The sequence below is a fragment of the Hyla sarda genome, chromosome 3 (assembly GCF_029499605.1).
Source record: "Hyla sarda isolate aHylSar1 chromosome 3, aHylSar1.hap1, whole genome shotgun sequence".
NCBI lineage: Eukaryota > Metazoa > Chordata > Amphibia > Anura > Hylidae > Hyla > Hyla sarda.
In genome coordinates, this window is record NC_079191.1 from 331,718,604 (window position 1) to 331,740,482 (window position 21,879).

Genomic DNA, 21,879 nt, shown 5'->3' on the forward strand with positions numbered 1-21,879 from the left:
AAATTATATATTTTTATAATTCGGACATTTCCGCACGTGGCGATACCACATGTTTATTTTTATTTTTATTTACACTGTGTTTTTTTTTATTCTTGGAAATCCCGGGTGATTCAAACTTTTATTAGGGGAAGGTATAATGATTTTTTTACACTTTTCTTATGCAATATTATAGCTCCCATAAGGGGCTATAACATTGCATGTACTGATCTTTTACACTGATTGATCCATCTCCATAGGAATGGATCAATCAGTGTTTTCGGCGATTGAATGCTCAAGCCTGGATCTCAGGCTTGAAGCATTCATTCGGCGATCGGACAGCGCAGAAGAAGGTAAGAAGACCTCCTCCTGTGCTACAGCTGTTCGGGATGCCGCAATTACACCGCGGCGATCCCGAACAGCTCCCTGAGCTAGTTGGGCACTTTTACTTTCGTTTTTAGCCGCGCGGCTCAGCTTTGAGCGCATGGCTAAAGGGTTAATAGCGATCAGTGCCACGCATCACTATGATGCCGGGCCCACCGCGATATGATGCGGGGTCACCGTGTGACCCCGTGTTATATCGCAGGACCGGGACCCAGGACGTACCCATACGTCCTGGGTCCTTAAGAGGTTAAAAAAAAAAAAAGGGGGGGGTTAAAGGGGTTAAATCAACTGGTGCCAGAAAGTTATACAGATTTGTAAATTACTTCTATTAAAAAATCTTAATCCTTCCAGTACTTATCAGCTGTGGTATACTACAGAGAAAGTTCTTTTCTTTTTGAATTTATTTTCTGTCTGTCCATGGTGCTCTCTGCTGACACCTCTGTCCATGTCAGGAACTGTCCAGAGTAGAAGCAAATCCCATAGAAAACCTATTCTGCTCTGGACAGTTCCTGACATGGACAGAGGTGTCAGCAGAGAGCACTGTGGACAGACAAAAAATAAATGAAAATAAAAGAACTTTCTCTGTAGTATACCGCAGCTGATAAGTACTGGAATGATTAAGATTTTTTAATAGAAGTAATTTACAAATCTGTGTAACTTTCTGGCACCAGTTGATTTTAAAATTTTTTTTTCCACCAGAGTACCCCTTTAATAAAGTGTTAGGTCCAGTGTTAGGTGTCATTAAAGGGGTACTCCACTGGAAAACTTTTTTTTAATCAAATGGTGCCAGAAAGTTAAACAGATTTGTAAATTACTTCTATTAAATATATTAATCCTTCCAGTACTTAGCAACTGCTGTAAACTATAGAGGAAGTTCTTTCCTTTTTGAATTTCCTTTCTGCCTGACCACAGTGCTTTCTGCTGACACCTCTGTCCATTAAGGAACTGTCCAGAGAAAACCTATCCTGCTCTGGACAGTTACTAAAATGGACTGAGGTGTCAGCAGAGAGCACTGTGGTCAGGCAGAAAGGAAATTAAAAAATACATTTACAAATCTGTTTAACTTTCTGGCACCAGTTGATTAAAAGAAATGTTTTCCAGTGGAGTACCCCTTTAGGACATGGCCCATTTTGGCCTTAAAGGGGTACTCTGCCCATAGACATCTTATCCCCTATCCAAAGGATAGGGGATAAGATGTCTGATCGTGGGGGTCTTATCGTTGGCGACCCCCACGATCTCGGCTGTGGCACCCCAGACATTCGGTGCATGGGGAAAACTGACTAGCGATGCGGGGTAGAGGCTTGTGACGTCACAGTCATGCCCTGCTTGTGACGTCACGGCCATGCCCCCTCAATGCAAGTCAATGGGAGGGGGCGTGACGGCCATCATGCCCCCTTCCATAGACTTGCATTGAGGGCGCGTGACCGTGACGATCGGGGAGTGACTGTGATGTCATGAGCCTCTGGCACTGCACCCGACGCTCTAAACGAACGCCAGATGCAGCAGGGAGATCGCAGGGGTCCCCAGCAGCAGTACCCCCATGATCAGACATCTTATTCCCTATTTTTTGTTGGATAGGGGATAAGATGTCTAGGGACAGAGTACCCCTTTAACCCCTTAACGACAACGGATGTAAATGTACGTCATGGTGACGTGGTACTTAGCGCACCATGGCGTACATTTACGCGCCGCCATGATCGCGAGCACCGGAGCGGTGTTTGCAACATGCGCAGCAGGTTCCGGCTGCTATCAACAGCCAGGGACCCGCCGATAATGGCGGACATCCGCGATCGTGTGGATGTCCGCCATTAACCCCTCAGATGCCGTGATCAATACGGATCACGGCATCTGGGGCAGTACCTTACTTTGAATGGATGATCGGATCGCCTGCAGGGCTGCCGCGGGGATCCGATCATCCAGCATGGCAGCCGGAGGTCCCCTCACCTTGGTCCGGCTGTCTCCCGGGATCTTCTGCTCTGGTCTGAGATCGAGCAGACCAGAGCAGAAGATCACCGATAATACTGATCAGTGCTATGTCCTATACATAGCACAGAACAGTATTAGCAATCAAATGATTGCTATGAATAGCCCCCTATGGGGACATGAAAAGTGTAAAAAAAAACGTGAATAAAAAAATATAAAAAAATTCCCTCCCCCAATAAAAAAGTAAAATGTCCCTTTTTCCCATTTTACCCCCCAAAAAGCGTTAAAAAAATGAATTAATACACATATTTGGTATCGCCGTGTGCGTAAAAGTCAGAACTATTAAAATATATTGTTAATTATCCCATACTGTGAAGGCCTTAATGTAAAAAAAAAATTTTAATTGCTGTTTTTTGTCACATTTTATTCCAAAAAAACTTATAAAAAATGTATAAAAAGTAAAACTTAAGCAAAAGTGGTACTGATAAAAACTACAGATCATGGTGCAAAAAATGAGCCCTCATACCACCCCATATACGGAAAAATTTGAAAGTTATAGGTGGTCTAAATAGGCCAATTTCAAACATACAAATTTTGTTAAAATGGTTTGAGATTTTTTTTAAGCGGTACAATTATAGAAAAGAATATAACATGGGTATCATTTTAGTCGTATTGACCCACAGAATAAAGAAAACATGTCATTTTTACCGGAAAGTGTACAGCGTGAAAACAAAATCTTCCAATATGCTAAATTGCGGATTACTTTTCAATTTTCCCACATAAATAATATTTGTTTGGCTGCGCCGTACATTTTATGGTAAAATAAGTGATGTAATTACAAAGTACAATTGGTGACGCAAAAAACAAGCCCTTATATGGGTCTGTGGATGGAAATATAAGAGAGTTATGATTTTTAGAAGGCGAGGAGGAAAAAACGAAAATGCAAAAATAAAATTGGTCTGGTCCTTAAGGCCAAAATGGGCCTGGTCCTTAACCACTTAAGGACAATGGACGTACTCCTACGATCCTGTTTCCGAGTCCTTAAGGACCGAGAAGGTAGTAGTACGTCCTGTCCATTCCCGGCCGCCCGCAGCCAGCTGGAGCGGAGCCGGAAGCCTGCTGATATCGATCAGCAGGCATCGCGGCATATCGCCCAGGGGGGTCATGATGAACAATTCAGCCCAGCAATCTGAGGCGGATTCCGGGTCAATCGGGTCTCCAGTGACCCGCTGACCCGGAAATACTGGCTGATCAGCCAAACAGCCATAGCCAGCAGGGGTGAGGTGGCACTGGTGCCACCTCACGATCGCCCTGATTCGTCGTCCGGTTTACCGGCCGACCAATCAGGGCACCTGCTGCGGGTGTCACTCCCGCAACCCGCTCCGCTCCGCCCCTCTTCCGGAGGACGTGATCGGGTGCGGGAAGAGGACCCCGGCAGCTGGGGACCCCGATCCCCGGCGTCCCTGTTGGGATCGGGGCCCCAGGAGCGGCGGCGAGGGACTGACCTGCAGCGGCGGCGTGGATCAGCAGTTGGACGTGAGTGACAGCCTCTTGCTGTTGCTTAGCAACAGCTCCCAGCATGCAAAAAGAGCATGCTGGGAGCTGTAGTTATGCAACAGCAGGAGGCAGACCACCACAACTCCCAGCATTCCCTTATGGGCATGCTTGGACTTATAGTTTTGCAACAGCTGGAGGCACATTTTTTCTATGGAAATGTGTACCTTCAGCTGTTGTATAACTACAACTCCCAGCTTGCACAATCAGCTAAAGTGCATGCTGGGAGTTGTAGTGGTGCATCTGCTGGTTGCATAACTACAACTCCCAGCATGCCCGTTGGCGACTGCTGAGAGTTGTAGTTTTGCAACAGCTGAAGGTACACTGGTTGTGAAACACTGAGTTAAGTAGCAAACCTGTTTGTCTCCAGCTGTTGCATAACTACAATCCCCAGCCAAAGTAGTATGCCTCCAGCTGTTGCATAACTACAAGTCCCAGCATGCCCTTCCACTGTCTGTACATGCTGGGGGTTGTAGCTTTTGCAACAGCTGAAGGTACACTGGTTGCAAAACACTGAGTTTGTTACCAAACTCGGTGTTTCACAACCAGTGTGCCTCCAGCTGTTGCAAAATTACAACTCACATCATGCACTGATATACCGTACATGCTGGGAGTTGTAGTTTTGCAACAGCTGGATGTTTCTCCCCCCCAATGTGAATGTACAGGGTACACTCACATGGGCAGAGGTTTACAGTAAGTATCCGGCTGCAAGTTTGAGCTGCGGCAAATTTTCTGCTGCAGCTCAAACTGCCAGCGAGAAACTACTGTGAACCCCCGCCCGTGCGACTGTAGCCTAAAAACACTACACTACACTAACATACAATAAAATAAAAAGTAAAAAACACTACATATAGACATACCCCTACACAGTCCCGCTCCCCTCCCCAATAAAAATTACAAATGTCTGGTACGCCACTGTTTCCAAAACGGAGCCTCCAGCTGTTGCAAAACAACTACTCCCAGTATGGCCAGATAGCCACTGACTATCCAGGTATGCTGGGAGTTTTACAACAGCTGGAGGCACCCTGTTTGGGAATCACTGGCATAGAATACCCCTATGTCCACCCCTATGCAAGTCCCTAATTTAGGCCTCAAATCGCATGGCTCTCTTTCGCTTTGGAGCCCTGTCGTATTTCAAGGCAACAGTTTAGGGTCACATATGGGGTATCGCCGTACTCGGGAGAAATTGTGTTACAAATTTTGGGGGGTATTTTCTGCTATTACCCTTTTAAAAAAGGAAAATTTTTGGGAAACCAAGCATTTTAGGTAAAAAAAAAATGTTTTTTTTACATATGCAAAAGTCGTGAAACACCTGTGGGGTACACATTAAGGTTCACATTACCCCTTGTTACGTTCCCCGTGGGGTCTAGTTTCCAAAATGGTATGCCATGTGTTTTTTTTGCTGTTCTGGCACCATAGGGGCTTCCTAAAGGTGACATGCCCCCCAAAAACCATTTGTCGCTCCTTCCCTTCTGAGCCCTCTACTGCACCCGCCGAACAATTAACATAGACATATGAGGTATGTGCTTACTCGAGAGAAATTGGGTTTCAAAAACAAGTAGAAATTTTCTCCTTTTTACCCCTTGTAAAAATTCTAAAATTGGGTCTACAAGAACATGCAAGTGTAAAAAATGAAGATTTTTAATTTTCTCCTTCACTTTGCTGCTATTCCTGTGAAACACCTAAAGGGTTAAAACACTTACTGAATGTCATTTTGAATACTTTGGTGGTGAAGTTTTTATAATGGGGTCATTTGTGGGGTATTTCTAAGATGAAGACTAGAGATGAGCGAACTTACAGTAAATTCGATTCGTTACGAACTTCTCGGCTCGGCAGTTGCTGACTTTTCCTGCATAAATGAGTTCAGCTTTCAGGTGCTCCGGTGGGCTGGAAAAGGTGGATACAGTCCTAGGAAAGAGTCTCCTAGGACTGTAGCCACCTTTTCCAGCCCACGGGAGCACCTGAAAGCTGAACTAATTTATGCAGGATAAGTCATCAACTGCCGAGCCGAGAAGTTTGTGACAAATCGAATTTACTGTGAGTTCCCTCATCTCTAATGAAGACCCTTCAAATCCACTTCAAAACTGAACTGGTCACTGAAAAATAGTGAGTTTGAAAATTTTGTGAAAAATGTAAAAATTGCTGCTGAACTTTGAAGCCCTCTGGTGTCTTCCAAAAGTAAAAACTCATAAATTTTATGATGAAAATATAAAGTAGACATATTGTATATGTGAACCAACAAAATTTTTTTTTGAATATCCATTTTCCTTACAAGCAGAGAGCTTCAAAATTAGAAAAATGCTAAATTTTCATTTTTTTCATCAGATTTGGGGATTTTTCACCAAGAAAGGATGCAAGGTACCATTAAATTTACCACTATGTTAAAGTAGAATATGTCACGAAAAAACTATCTCGGAATCAGAATGATAAGTAAAAGCATTCCAGAGTTATTAATGTTTAAAGTGACAGTGGTCAGATGTGCAAAAAATGCTCTGGTCCTTAAGGTGTAAAATGGCATGGTCCTTAAGGGGTTAAAAGGGGTGCCAGAAAGTTAAACAGATTTGTAAATTACTTGTATTAAAAAATCTTAATCCTTCCTGTACTTATTAGCTGCTGAATACTAGAGTGGAAATTCTTTTCCGTTTGAAACACAGAGCTGTCTGCTGCCATCATGAGCACAGTGCTCTCTCCTGACATCTCTGTCCATTTTTAGGAACTGCCCAGGGTAAAAGGAAATCCCCATAACAAACATATGCTGTTCTGGACAGTTCATAAACTGGACAGAGATATCAGCAGAGAGCACTGTGCTCGTGATGTCAGCAGACAGTTCTGTGTTTCAAAAAGAAAAGAATTTCCGCTGTAGTATTCAGCAGCTAATAAGTACAGGAAGGATTAAGATTTTTTTAATAGAAGTAATTTGCAAATCTGTTTAACTTTCTGGCACCAGTTGATTAAAAAAAACAAGTTTTTCACCGGAGTACCCCTTTAAGGGGTTAAGCACACAGACAATTTCATTTTTGCATTATAGATTTTTCCTCCTTGCCATAACTTTTTTTATTTTTCCATCTTTAGACCCATATGAAGGCTTGTTTTTTGTGCGACCAATTGTACTTAAAATTAAATGGGAAAATTTAAAAGAAAACATAAATTTTGCCACTTTTCATAGCGTTTCATTTTTACATTGTTCATTTTATGGTAAAACGGACATGTTCTCTTCATTCTGTGGTTTAATGTGATTAAAACAATACCCATGTTTACATGCTTTTCTATGATTGTACTGCTTCTAAAAAACACTACATAAGTATGTTCAAAATTGCCCTGACCACCTATAACTTTCACATTTTTCTGTACATAGGGCTGTATGAGGGCTCAATGTTTGTGCCATCAGCTGAAGTTTTTACTGGTACAAAAGTACCACTTTTTATTTCATTGTTCTGGGATGTGATGTGAAGCAGCAATTCTGGACTTTTTTTTTACATTTATGCCATTCACCGTACGAGACCATAAACATTTTATTTTAATAGTTCGGACATTTACGCATGTGGTGATACCAAATATGTTGATCTTTTTTTTTTTTTTTTACATTTTGTTTTGTAAAATAAGAAAAGAGGGGAATTTTATTTTTATTGGGGAGTGGTTTTTATCTTTGCAAGGACACTCAGGAACATTTTTAAAGAGATAACTGTGGACCACCCTGGCATTTTAAGTGGAGTCAGCTAGTGACTAAGGTCGGGTCATTCAGTCCTGCAAAGAAACTGCTATTACCGGTTGTGGAGACAACACTTTTTCTTCTGCGGTCTCATTCTCTGAAGAATGTTGAGTTTCAGCGATGCTTCCAGGTCTTGAAGATGTTTTATTTTTCTGGCTTCCACCTGAACTGATTCTTCCTTTCTTTGTTCCACTTACCAATGCCTGGCTTTTGCTTGCTATTAAATAGTAAATCAGGCATAGAAATATGTGTTACATAATGATAAAATAAGTAATAGATCTGAAAGTAATTATACAAAAAAATCTATTCCTTATAATTATTAAGGTTGTATTCTAAAAAGATCAGTTCTTTTTAGCTGTTAAAATATATCCCATGTTTTTTAATTATAATTCCCACACTATTCTGATTATTCCACAGCAGCAATAACATTAATGTATGTAATGCAATCATACATCATTAAACTGGCATTGTGATATAAATGTTACTAATTTACATAATTTTGATTGCAATTGGTATTTTGGCATTTCAATGGTTATTTGTCTGACACAGCACTAAGATGCTAATGGTGTCAGTTGCATGATATTAACTAACCATTGTCTATCATTAACATAGAAGTGCTAAAATGAACCTGTCATTAGCAAAAACTTTTTATATAATGTAGAAAATAACATATGTATATTTGTAATATACATTGGTTAAAAAATAAGTATATTTCTGTCCCTGCAGCTATTGCCTGTGTGTCTCTGTGAGGAGACCAAATACAGGAAGTGTAGGTGGACAAGCAGGGCTCTGTACACCGAGGACAAGCAGGGCTCTGTATACTGAGGATAAGCAGGGCTCTGTACACTGAGGACAAGCAGGGCTCTGTACAGTGAGGACAAGAAAGGGTCTGTGCACTGAGGACAAGCAGGGCTCTGTACACTAATAACAAGCAGAGTTCTGTGCATTGAGGACAAGCAGGGATCTGTACACTGAGGACAAGCAGGGCTCTGTGCACTGAGGACAAGCAGGGCTCTGTGCACTGAGGACAAGCAGGGCTCTGTACACTGAGGACAAGCAGGGCTCTGTACACTGAGGACAAGCAGGGCTCTGTACACTGAGGACAAGCAGGGCTCTGTACACTGAGGACAAGCAGGGTTCTGTACACTGAGGACAAGCAGGGTTCTGAACACTGAGGACAAGCAGGGCTCTGTGCAGTGAGGACAAGCAGAGCTCTGTACACTGAGGACAAGCAGGGCTCTGTACACTGAGGACAAGCAGGGCTCTGTGCACTGAGGACAAGCAGGGCTCTGCACACTAAGGACAAGCAGGGTTCTGTACACTGAAGCCAAGCAGGGCTCTGTACACTGAGGACAAGCAGGGCTATGTTGACTGATGACAAGCAGGGCTCTATGCACTGTACACTGAGGACAAGCAGGGCTCTGTACACTGAGGACAAGCAGGGCTCTGTGCAGTGAGGACAAGCAGAGCTCTGTACACTGAGGACAAGCAGGGCTCTGTACACTGAGGACAAGCAGGGCTCTGTACACTGAAGCCAAGCAGGGCTCTGTACACTGAGGACAAGCAGGGCTATGTTGACTGATGACAAGCAGGGCTCTATGCACTGTACACTGAGGACAAGCAGGGCTCTTTGCACTGAGGACAAGCAGGGCTCTGCACACTAAGGACAAGCAGGGTTCTGTACACTGAAGACAAGCAGGGCTCTGTACACTGAGGACAAGCAGGGCTATGTTAACTGATGACAAGCAGGGCTCTATGCACTGAGGACAAGCAGGGCTTTGTGCTGTGGCTCTGTGACTCACACATGAGGATGATTGACAAGCCAGGAGCCAGCACAGAGCCCTGCTTGTCCTGCCCTCACTTCCTGTATTTGGTGTTCTCACAGAGACACACATGTAGTAGCTGCAGGGACAGACTTTTTTTAACCAAAAATATACATATTTTTTTAACCAATGTAAATTACAATTATACATATAATGGTAAAGTTTTTGTTGATGACAGGTATATTTTAAGTAAAATAATATATAAAAAATCAATGAAGTTCCAATGAAAGCAGTATGGGAAAATGTACCCGTTAATTAAAAGTATAAAATACGATTTTGGATAAAGGAAAAGTTGAAAATGCAGTACAGTCTGCAGGCAGCTTGATACAGAGCAGGAGGGGCCATGACGGCAGTCACAAGTGAGCTCCCTGCTGCGGCTGGGTAGCACTGTGTGTCCGCTTGTAGCGTTGGATTTCCTACTGTGGACACAGTGCCTGCTCGTAGCAGAAGAGAAGTGGGAAATCTGTGCTACGAGTGGACACACAGAGCTACCCAGCCGCAGCAGCGGATGCACTCTGTGTGACCCTACCCTTATGCTATATTCACATTGTAAATTAAGAGACTCATAAATATTATATTGCAAGAAAACTACAGTTGGAAATCTTATGTATAGTCATGAATATGTGAAATATTTACATAACATATAGAATATTCAATACACTGCGGTGCAAAAATATAATACAGTAAGATGGAGCCCAAAATACTTACAATAAGAGCTTAAAGGCCTTTCATTTGAAATGAAGCAAAATGCAGGTATAAGTGCTTGGCCTTTGCCAGTAGCACTTACAACTTCTTCATCATTATCAAGGATCTGTATCTTGATGAATGCATCTGACTTATAGGTTTGCACCTGAATGGTTGCAATGTGGTCTTTTGCCGCTTTTATGGCGTACCTTTGTCACAAATGCATAACAAAGAAATCATTATGGCACAATGCAGCACAAACAGAACGACTCCTGGCAGATTCTAACACGAGATTTATGTTACTATAAAGAAAAGGATGAATAAGTCATTCGTTCATTTTCTGTCTGTAGATAAAATAGAGCTGTTGCCTGATAGTCTGTCTGAGGCTGGAAGCTTTTTTGAATGAATGTTTAAATATTTCCTCCTGAATGCCACAGTATATACAGTCTCTGCTACCAGCAATACACAAGGAAAAAAAACTAAGATTTATAACTTTTCACTTTTGCTTAAATCCTGTACTACATGTTTGCATTCATAGATACATCGGCAACAATTGGCAGAGCGATCTGTGTCTTGCTCTGTGACCTGGACTGGGCTTTTTTTGATAAAGTCTCCATTGTGCAGAGCTAGAGGAATAGATGATTAACCTACCTTAACTCTGCAAATACACCAAGGATGTAGGAAGGTAAGTAATCCTTCTTTTTTAAAGCTTTTTACCTGCACTATTGCCCAAAATATTGGGTTAATGCGGGTAAACAGCCTGTCAGTTTCTCTTTAAGGCTATGTTCACATGGTGGAATTTCTGCTATTCCGCTCAAATTCCACACAGAAAAGCAGAATGCGGAAGTTGGATGAATTTCAAATGGAATTTCTGTGTGCTAAAAACACAGAATTCTGCTAAAATACAAAACCCCATCGACGTCAATGGGATTCCCCCAGGGAACTCAGCAAAATTAAAGACAAGTCTTATATTTTTGTGGAAGGAGGAATTTCCACTGTGTAAATGGGACAGTGGAATGCCAATGAACATAAGGCCTCATTTACTAAAGCTTTTTTGAGTTGATTTTGTAGGCGTTTTTGTGTCACATGTGTCGTTGCCATAATTTCCAACTAAAAAAATCCAAAAAACCCTACTAACTTTATACTTTACTCAGAAAACCTGAAAACGGGGCATGGCCATAAGGGAAAGGGGCTTCTCTCCAAAAAAAGCAAAAAATTAAAAAAAAAAACTACATTTTCTAAAACAAAACTTACAAATTTACTAATGTTTCCTCATAAAATGTGGTAGATTTGAGCTCTGAAAAATCCAACAGCTCACAGCATGTGTAAAAAAGCAAAACATTAAATAACATGGAAAAATACCTGTTGGAAAAAAAACCCACAAAGAAAACTACACTCCACTCTTAGTAAATGAGGGCCAATGTGCAGTAAATTTCGGCGGAATTTCCAGCTGAATCATGCCGCGGAATTTCGCATGGAAATTCTGTCATGTGAACATAGCTTCAAGAGGTATTTCAGTTTTAGCAAATAAATGTTATTTTTGCATCAGGAAAAGTTTAAAAAAAAAAATCAAAATACTTGTATCAATTCGTCATAGTAAGATCTCTGCTTGCTTTATTGTTTACTCCTATTAACTAAAAATGTGCCCTGTTCATATGGCGGTCATATATGACCGTTGCAAATACCATTTTCCAGCCTTAATTTTTAAAATAGTATTGTACTCAAAAATTTGGGAAAATGCATGCATGTGCACTTACCTAAATATTATTTCTTTCTTGTTAGGTATATAATAGTCTCTGATTTCTTTAATAGAGAAGGCACTATTTACAGTATCACGTGAAAGTGACAGTAAAGGATTACAGGCTCGAATAAGTCTTAGTCTCCATTTTCCAGATGCCACAGAAAATTCTCCAGCATGTGCTTCAGCTATAAATGTATACCCCTTCTAAAATTTGACATGGATTAAAGATGATTACATAAAATATATATATTAGAAGATTACATATGTATTACTCATACTAGAATATAAAACTAATTACTCTTCACAACAGAATGTTTTTGGGTTCCCAGCAATGCTGTGGCCTAATATTTCAATGACTTTTGCTCCACTGCTATGAACACTATTGGAGAGATTTATCAAATCAGAGCAGCCAATCAGGTCACCGCTTTAATAATTCCCACAACCTCCGATAAATGAGCTGAAATGGGCAACATCTATCCTCTTCTTTCAAACTTGTGGAACCCCATGCGATCTCCTGTACATGGGCCCCGGCTCTCCCCAGGAACGGAGCGTGAGGCACGATGGGATGGCCGATAGGCTTCCTCCATTTATCTCTATGGAAGAGCTGAAAGGCTCTTCTATAGAGAGTTATGGAGGGGAGGTGTTCTCGGCCGTCGCTTCGTGTATGGGTTGACAAATCCCGTTCCCGGGGCTCTGTACAGGAGATTGTAAGAGGCTTAAGCGGTCAGACCCCCCTGCGATCTAAAACGTATCCCCTATTATGCGGATAGGGGATAAAAAATGTTATATGGATGATATATCTCCTTTAATTCTTTTTTGAGCTATAAAACAGCTAAAAAATTTTTACTAAAAGCAAAAAAAATATTGGAAAACAATTGTGGAGGGAAATTATTGTTGTTGTAGATAAATGATTTTTGCCCACCTTTGTTTTATGTGGTGCTAACGTGTAGTTGTGTAGAATTTATTAAATGGGCACAGGGCATTTGATATATTTTGTGCAGGTACACATTTCCTGAAATATCACTTCAGTACACTATTTTCTATGGTTTACTCGTTACACAAAAAATTGTGACTTTTATCCTGCTGCATAACAATTTGCTATCTTTCTACACACACTAAAAAGCTAAGCCATGTCTGGGCTGGTGTATATTTGTGGCTTTTTTTGCGCAAACATTTGTGCTAATTTTTAAAAAGTTGAGTTTATAAATCCCTGACCACTGCACAAAGCTAACCATGCCACACTACATTCAGGTTGTTCTTTAAAATGAGACTAAATGCACTGCGAAAAGGTTTACAACTATGTGACCTATTATGCAAAAACATGCAACTTTTTTACCATAAAAAACTTCAGTGTGAAATCGATAATAAATTCACCCATATTTTTTTTTTTTTTTTTTTGGGGGGGGGGGGGGGGGTGTTTAATATTGGATTAGTGGTTTTTTTTGTAACTATGTTTGTAATATTTGTAATTGCTAAAAAAAAAAAAAAAAAATCCCCATGTGCGTAAAAACAGCTGAAGATAAAGCCCAAAAAAGTGTGTAAACACTGCCAGAGCCTGCAAGACAAAGATAGCAAATTTCAAATTGAAATAATAGAAAAATGTTCCTCTGGTGTATTTTATAGCTCTAAAATTCAAAAAGTACAAAGCCCACTTTTTAACAAACACACTAGAACAAAAAGGCAGAAATAGGGCTCCAAAAATTTCCCCAAAAACTGAAGGGGAACATGGCGTCATTGTAAAAAACACACTTTTTTGGTACAATGAAATATAATAAAATATATATCTTAACACTGTACAATGTACAGACCTGGATCTACAGGTATAATTTTAAACAGTATGCTTAATATATCATATAATTTCCCTGTGTTGCAGAATTCAATCCTCATATTTAAAAGCACAGTTGGGTTACTTGTCACTCACCATGTTTTTGGTGTACAGGAATGGTGCAACTTTATTACACACTCGAGGTATTTCCTCCAATGTATCATTATTAATGACGTGAAGTAAACAGGCTTGAAGGTTTGTATAAATCTTGGGCACTATAAGCATATCTTCAGGAACATGGAAAACTTCCCTAGAGAAGATGAATGATTTTGTGAAAAATACAAGATTAATATTTTAAAAAAATGACAGAACAGAAATGCACCTGTGTATCACCACTGGCCTGGCCTAATGCACAACAGAAGGATAAAATTAGAACAAATCAACATAACTAGAAAATGATTCATTAGGAAAAATGACAATGGAAATTTTTATATAAAAATATATTTTTTTAAATAAGGTTTATCTTAAGATGGGCACTGTCATAATAAAAAACATTTTGATAAGTCATAGAAGCATGACATTTTTGATCGGTAAGTTTTTCATAACCGTTATGATCTTTAACCTCCTGAGCGGTATTCCCGAGCGTGACTCGGGGTTAATTTTCCCTGCCAGGATCGGTAACCCTGAGTCACGCTCGGGGTAGAATTGCAGAGTTCCCGGCCGAGCTGCACGATATATCGCAAAAGCAATGCGATATAGCGATGCGGCCCCCGGGAAAACATGCGATTATCTGCTCTGGTCGGCTCCCGTTGCGGGGGCCGGCCAGAGCAGGTAAAAAAAAATACTAAAAGTCAGTGTTTCCCTACCAGGGGGCCTCCAGCTGTTGCAAAACTACAACTCTCAGCATGCCCGAACAGCCAAAGGCTGTTCCCCTCCGTGCGGTCCGGGGTGTCCTCTCTTCACTATTAATCTTCTGGGACCTTTCACTTTTCAGCCAATCACAGGCCGCAGTGGTGTAAAGCCTGTGATTGGCTGAAGGGGAAAGGGCTTGTTCTGCAGCAAATACACTGGGTTTGAAATCTGCCGGCAAACCTAGTGTATTTGCTGCAGGACAAGGTGACAAGGGGGGGATAGGAAGAATGTGACAAAGGGGGGGAATGTGACAAGGGGGGAATGTGACAGGGGGGGAATGTGACAAGGGGGGAATGTGACAGGGGGGGAATGTGACAAGGGGGGAATGTGACAAGGGGGGAATGTGACAGGGGGGGAATGTGACAAGGGGGGAATGTGACAAGGGGGGGAATGTGACTGGGGGGGGAATGTGACTGGGGGGGAATGTGACAGGGGGGGATGTGACAGGGGGGGAGGGGAATGTGACATGAAGGGGGGATGTGACAAGGGGGGAATGTGACAGGGGGAGGGGAATGTAACATGAAGGGGGAGAATGTGACAAGGGGGGGAATGTGACAAGGGGGGAAGAATGTGACAAGGAGGGGGGAGAATGTGACAAGGAGGGGGGAGAATGTGACAGGGGGGAATGTGACAAGGAGGGGGGAGAATGTGACAAGGAGGGGGGAGAATGTGACAATGAGGGGGGAGAATGTGACAAGGAGGGGGGAGAATGTGACGGGGGATGTGACAAGGGAGAGGGGAATGTGACGGGGGAGATGTGAAATGGGCGGAGGGAGATGTGAAATTCAGTTAAAAAAAATTGTACCGCTTTTGGTACACATTTCCAGACAGAATCATACCGCCAGGGAGGTTAAAGGGGATGTCCAAACGCGCTCCTTCCGGCTTCCTTCACTTTTCCGGCCTGTTTGCAGGGGATGGAGGTGGTCAAGAAAGCCTAAACCAGTCGAAATAGGGAAGTTACGCAATTTGCATAACCCCCATTGACTTAATTGAGAGTTACGCAAATGGCGTATCCATGCGAGCCAAGATATTTACGCCATTTCTGCAACTCCCATTTAAGTCTGTGGGAGTTACATAAATTGCAATACTTCCCACCTCTGGCAGTGCAAACAGGCGGGATGAGCAAAAGAAAACCAGAAGAAACGAGCTGGGAAAACCCTTTTATTACGTAATGCGCTCCGGCTGCACATGCTTGCCGTGAGTGCATGGTCTTGTTACCTGCTGCTCCCAGCGGGGCTGGGACTCGCATCGCAGGATGCGTCTGCATGCGAGCCCCAGTCCGACACTCACCTGGTGCTTCTCCTGCCCCCGCCTCTGCCCCTCTGCTCCGGCGCGCGTGTCCCGGTCCACCAGGGGTGCGCACACGCCGGAACTTTAAGATTTAAAGGGCCAGTAAGCTCATTAGTGTAATTCACCTGTGGCTCATTGATAAATTCCTCCACCCTCCTCACTTCCTTGCCGGATCTTTGTTGCTTTGAGCCTGAGAGAAAGCATTCCTGTTATTGCCTTGCTGTGTATCTGATCCCTTGCTCCGTGACCTGACCTTGCTCCTTGCCGCCTGCCTACTGACCATTTGCTACGTTTCTGACTATGCTACTGTTCCGCCTGTGCTGACATTCTGCTATCCTGACTACGAGCTGTCTTATCCCTCCTGTGCCTCGCATCTCCTCAGCCACCTGTGTGGTCAAGCCGTGCCAGGGGTAGTGACCTGGGTGTCGCCTGCCGCAGCAAGTCCATCCCACTTTGCGGCGGGCTCTGGTAAAAACCAGTGGGCTCTGGTAAAAACCAGCACCTTAGACTCCACTCCCTGGTACAGTCCGAGTCATCTGCCACACAGGTCCAGCAGATCCACATCCACCCGGGTTCCTGTCTCCTGAAACGTGAGTGTTACACCTTTTAAGGGTCAATTCACACATACAGGATCCTGCGCATATTAGATGCTGCAGGTTCGAAACTTCAGATTTGATGTTTTGTTCAATCATTTGATTTACATTGAAATCTGCATCATCAAAAATGTGCAGGATACTGTATGTGTGAATACCCCCTTAAGAAACAAATCCCAGCAGAAGTATCACTATATATTTCCTCTTTCCAAATAAAAAGGAGTCAGCCTCCACACAACTTTTATATCCAGGGGGCTCAGCAGAGGGGTACTCCGCCCCTAGACATCTTATCCACTATCCAAAGTATAGGAGATAAAATGACTGAACGCCTGGGGACCCCGCGATTTCCCTGCTACACCCAGCATTCGTTTAGAGCGTATCGTTTAGGGTGCATCGACGGAGGCCCGTGACGTCACGCCCCCTTCCATAGACTTGCATTGAGGGGGCGTGGCCGTAACGTCACGAGCGGGGCGTGAATGTGACGTCACGAGCCTCTGCCCCGCATTGCCAGTCATCCGTGCAGTCATCTGGGGTGCCACAGCTAAGATCCTTTGGACAGGGGATAAGATGTCTAGGGGCGGAGTACCCCTTTAAACTCTAAAGGTACAGTGGGGCAAAAAAGTGTTTAGTCAGAAGTGCAAGTTCTCCCACTTAAAAAGATGAGAGAGGCCTGTAATTGTCATCATAGGTATACCTCAACTATGAGAGACATAATGAGAAAAAGAAAAATCCATAAAATCACATTGTCTGATTTTTAAAGAATTTATTTGCAAATGATGGTGGAAAATAAGTATTTGATCAATAACAAAAGTTAATCTCAATACTTTGTTATATACCCTTTCCTCTCAATGACAGAGATCAAACATTTTCTGTAAGTCTTAACAAGGTTTTCAAACACTGTTGCTGGTATTTTGGCCCATTCCTCCATGCAGATCTCCTCTAGAGCAGTGAATTTTTGGCGCTGTCGCTAGGCAACACAGACTTTCAACTCCCTCCAAAGGTTTTCTATGGGTTGAGATCTGGAGACTGGCTAGGCCACTCCAGGACCTTGAAATGCTTCTTACAAAGCCACTCCTTCGTTGCCCGGGCGGTGTGTTTGGGATCATTGTCACGCTTAAAGACCCAGCAACGTTTCATCTTCAATGCCCTTGCTGATGGATGGGGCAGCGGCGGCGGTGGTGGTTGGACTAGGGAGGACCCCAGGACAGGCAGGGGGAGAGAAGCGGGTGGTGGCAGTCTCTGGCCCCGCAAAAGCCGCTGCAGTTCATTGATTTAAAGCGCCCGCTTTAAATCATTGATCTGCAGCGGCTTCTGCAGGGCCGGGTGGGGGGAAATAGCCGATAACTTATACCAGAATATCGGTTTAAGTTATCGGCTATCGGCCTGAAAGGTCACAGATTATCGATATCGGCCATAAAAAATCGATATTGGTCGATCCCTACTACACCCCTCAAGGCACGTAATGAGGCGTCCAGTGAGCCTTAAAAACCCACAGATGTTTGACGACTTTTGGTTAAAGTCGGATGTGTAAATGAAAAAAAAAAAATTTTTTGGGACTAAAGTGCAGTTTTTTCCCCAAATTTACAATTTTTACAAAGGGTAATGGGAGAAAATTCATCATGGAAACATGGAAATACCCCATGTTAGGACGCAAAATGCTCTGCGGGCGAACTACAATGCTCAGAAGAGAAGGAGTCACATTTGGCTTTTGGAAAGCAAATTTTGCTGAAATGGTTTTTGGGGGGCATATTGCATTTAAGAGGCCCCTATGGTGCAAAAAAAAACAAAACAAAACACATGGCATACTATTTTGTAAACTACACCCCTCAAGGAACGGAACAAGGGGTACAGTGAGCCTTAACACCTCACAGGTGGATGTATAAATGAAAATCATTTTTTTTTTACTAAAATGCTGTTTTTTTCCCTCCAAATTTTACATTTTTACAAAGGGTAATAGGAGAAAATGACCCCCAAAATGTGTAACCCCATTTCTTCTGAGTATGGAAATACCCCATATGTGGACGTCAAGTGCTATGCTCTGCTACAATGCTCAGAAGAGGAGGACCGCCATTGAGCTTTTATAGAGATAATTTGTTTGGAATGGAAGTCTGGGGTCATGTGCATTTACAAAGCCCCCATGGGGCCAGAACAGTGGTCCCTCCCTCCATGTGACCTCATTTTGGAAACTATACCCCTCACAGAATTTAATAAGGGGTGCAGGAGTGAGTATTTACACCCCACTGGCGTTTGACAGATCTTTGGAACAGTGGGCTGTGCAAATAAAAAATTACATTTTTCGTTTTCACAGACCACTGTTCCAAAAATCTGTCAGACACCTGTGGGGCGTAAATGCTCACTGTACCCCTTATTACATTACCTGAGGGGTGTAGTTTCCAAAATGGGGTCACATGTGGGGGGGCATTGTTCTGGCACTATGGGGGCTTTGTAAACACACGTGGCCTCCAATTCCAGACAAATTTTCTCTCCAAAAGCCCAATGGCGCTCCTTCTCTTCAGAGCATTGTAGTTCGCCCGCAGAGCACTTTACATCCCCATATGGGGTATGTTTTTACTCAGAAGAAATGGGGTTACAAATTTTGGGTGGCTTTCTTCCTATTTTCCCTTGTGAAAATGAAAAATCTAGGGTAACACCAGCATTTTAGTGAAAAAAAAAAAAATAATTTCATTTTCCCATCCAAATTTTATGAAAATTCTTCAAACACCTGTGGTGTGTTAAGGCTCACTATACATAGTAACATAGTTCATAAGGTTGAAAAAAGACCAAAGTCCATCTAGTTCAAACTATAACCATAATGAGTCCCTACTGAGTTGATCCAGGGGAAGGCAAAAAACCCTCATACTAGAGGTAAAAATTCCTTCCCGACTCCAAATATGGCAGTCAGAATAAATCTCTGGATCAACATGCTGTCCCTAAATATCTAGTATACATAACCATCAATGTTATTATTCTCCAAAAATGCATCCAGACCCCTTTTGAACTCTTTTACAGAGTTCACCATGACCACCTCCTCCGGGAGAGAATTCCATTCTCACTGCTCTTACAGTAAAGAACCACCATCTGTGCTGGTGTATAAACCTTCTTTCCTCCAGACGTAGAGGATGCCCCCTTGTTATAGATACAGTCCCGGGTATAAATAGATCGTGGAAGAGATCTTTGTACTGCCCCCTGATATATTTATACATAGTTATTAGGTCTCCCCTAAGCCTTCTTTTTTCTAAACTAAATAAACCCAATTCTGATAATCTTTTTGGGTACTGTAGTCCTCCCATTCCCCTTAGTACCCTGGTTGCCCGTCTTTGAACCCTCTCCAGCTCCACTATATCTTTCTTATACACTGGTGCCCAGTACTATACACAGTATTATATGTGTGGTCTGACTAGTGATTTGTATAGAATTATTTCCTTGTCGTGGGCATCTATGCCCCTATTGATGCACCCCATGATTTTATTTGACTTGGCAGCAGCTGCCCGACACTGGTCACTACAGCTAAGTTTACTGTTAACTAAGACCCCCAAGTCCTTTTCCCCGTCAGTCGTCCCAAGTGTTCTCCCATTTAATATACAACCCAGTCCCGGATTTTTACTCCCCATGTGCATTACCTTACATTTATCAGTGTTGAACCTCATCTGCCACTTCTCAGCCCAAACCTCCAACCTATCCAGATCCATTTGTAACAGTGCACTGTCCTCTATAGTGTTTACCACTTTACAGAGTTTAGCATCATCTGCAAAGATTGCTACTTTACTATTCAACACCTCTACAAGGTCATTAATAAATATATTAAATAGAATAGGACCCAAGACTGACCCCTGTGGTACCCCACTAGTAACAGTCACACAATCAGAATAAGTACCATTAATAACCATCCTGTTTCCTATCATTGAGCCAGTTACTTACCCACTTGCACACATTCTCCCCCAGCCCCATACTTCTAATTTTAAGCAAAAATATTTTATGTGGCACCGTATCAAATGCTTTAGATATATGACATCCATTGGCCCTGGTCCAGTCTGGAGCTCACCTCCTCATAAAAGCTGATCAGGTTAGTTTGACAAGACCAATTTAGGGTTAGTTTTGCTCTCTTTGGCAATGAGTCTGTCTCTTTTTTTGTGGCTTTTATCTGTATTTTACATATTTTAACTTTTTCTCTATAGCTTTTTAATGCTTCTTTACTGCCATCCTGTTTTAGTAGTTTAAATGCTTTATTTTTGTCATTTATTGCCCCCTCAACATTTTTATTCATCCATGTTGGTTTTCTTTTATTTCATTACATCTTACAGTGAGAATTTAAGATAATCCTAAAAGTCTCCCATTTAGTGTCAGTAGTCATATTTGTGAGGACATGATCCCATTTTATATTGTTAAGGGCTTTTCTGAGTTGATCGAACTTTGCCTTCCTAAAGGTCATTGTTTTTGTGGCCCCTCAAGAGATTCCCTTATTGAAGAACAAGTTATAATGTATTATATTATGATCAATATTTCCTAGGTGTCCTTCTGCTTGCACATCAGTTACTCTATCAGGTCTGTTGGTTAATATTAAGTCTAGTAGGGCGCCCACTCTGGTCAGGCCCTGCACCATTTGGGACAGATAATTGTCTTTAGCTATAGTCAGAAACCTGTTTCCTTTATGAGACTCACAGGTCTCAGTCTCCCAGTTTATATCAGGATAGTTAAAGTCCCCCATTATTATCACCTCATTTGCTTTGCTGCCTTGTTTATTTGCTTCAGTAATTGATCTTCTGCCTCTTCCATTATGTTTGGTGGCTTATAACAAACCCCTACCAGAATTTTCTTTTATTTTTATCTCCATATATTTCTACCCACAATGACTCCACATTATCGTATCCCTCCCATATATCCTCCCGCAGTGCGGCCTTCAGACTCGATTTCTCATAAAAACAAACTCCTCCCCCTTTCCGTTTTGTCCGATCCTTCCTGAATAGACTATATCCCTGTATGTTGACCGCCCAGTTACAGCTATCATCCAACCAAGTCTCTGTTATACCCACTATGTCATAATTTTCTTCAGACATCAACCACTCCAGTTCCTCTGTTTTATTGGACAGACTTCTGGCATTAGTCATCATGCAATACAATGGAGTATGATTTTTCTTCTTATGAAGCCTATCCCTATTTACTATTCTAACCCCTCCCTCCGCTCCACCCCCAGGTATAAGTCCCCCCTTTCTATCTACACTATCTTCCCCCTCTACGTTGTAGGTTCCCTCCCCCCCAGTCCCTAGTTTAAACACTCCTCCACCCTTCTAGCCATCTTCTCCCCAAGCACAGCTGCACCCTCCCCATTGAGGTGCAGCCCGTCCCTACGGTAGAGCCGGTATCCGACAGCGAAGTCGGCCCAGTTCTCCATGAACCCAAACCCCTCCTTCCTACACCAGCTTCTGAGCCACTTGTTTACCTCCCTGATCTCCCGCTGCCTCTCTGGTGTGGCTCGTGGTACAGGTAATATTTCAGAAAATACTACCTTGGAGGTCCTTGCCTTAAGC

The 21,879-nt window shown here is 42.5% G+C and overlaps 1 protein-coding gene across 8 annotated transcripts in view; it reads right to left on the minus strand.

Annotated features, from left to right (window-relative positions):
* Positions 1–21,879, minus strand: part of ADGB (androglobin) — a 231,417-nt gene that overhangs the window by 64,340 nt on the left and 145,198 nt on the right. For all 8 annotated transcript variants that reach the window (XR_008891477.1, XR_008891478.1, XM_056567311.1 and 5 more), the window contains 4 exons: positions 13,716–13,869; positions 11,811–11,998; positions 10,078–10,262; positions 7,603–7,763 (listed from right to left, as the gene is read on the minus strand). Coding sequence is in view for 6 of the 8 variants with exons in the window: in XM_056567311.1 (XP_056423286.1) it covers positions 7,603–7,763; positions 10,078–10,262; positions 11,811–11,998; positions 13,716–13,869 (688 nt within the window). In the remaining 2 variants the exon portion in view is untranslated. The remainder of the gene's footprint in view (positions 1–7,602; positions 7,764–10,077; positions 10,263–11,810; positions 11,999–13,715; positions 13,870–21,879) is intronic.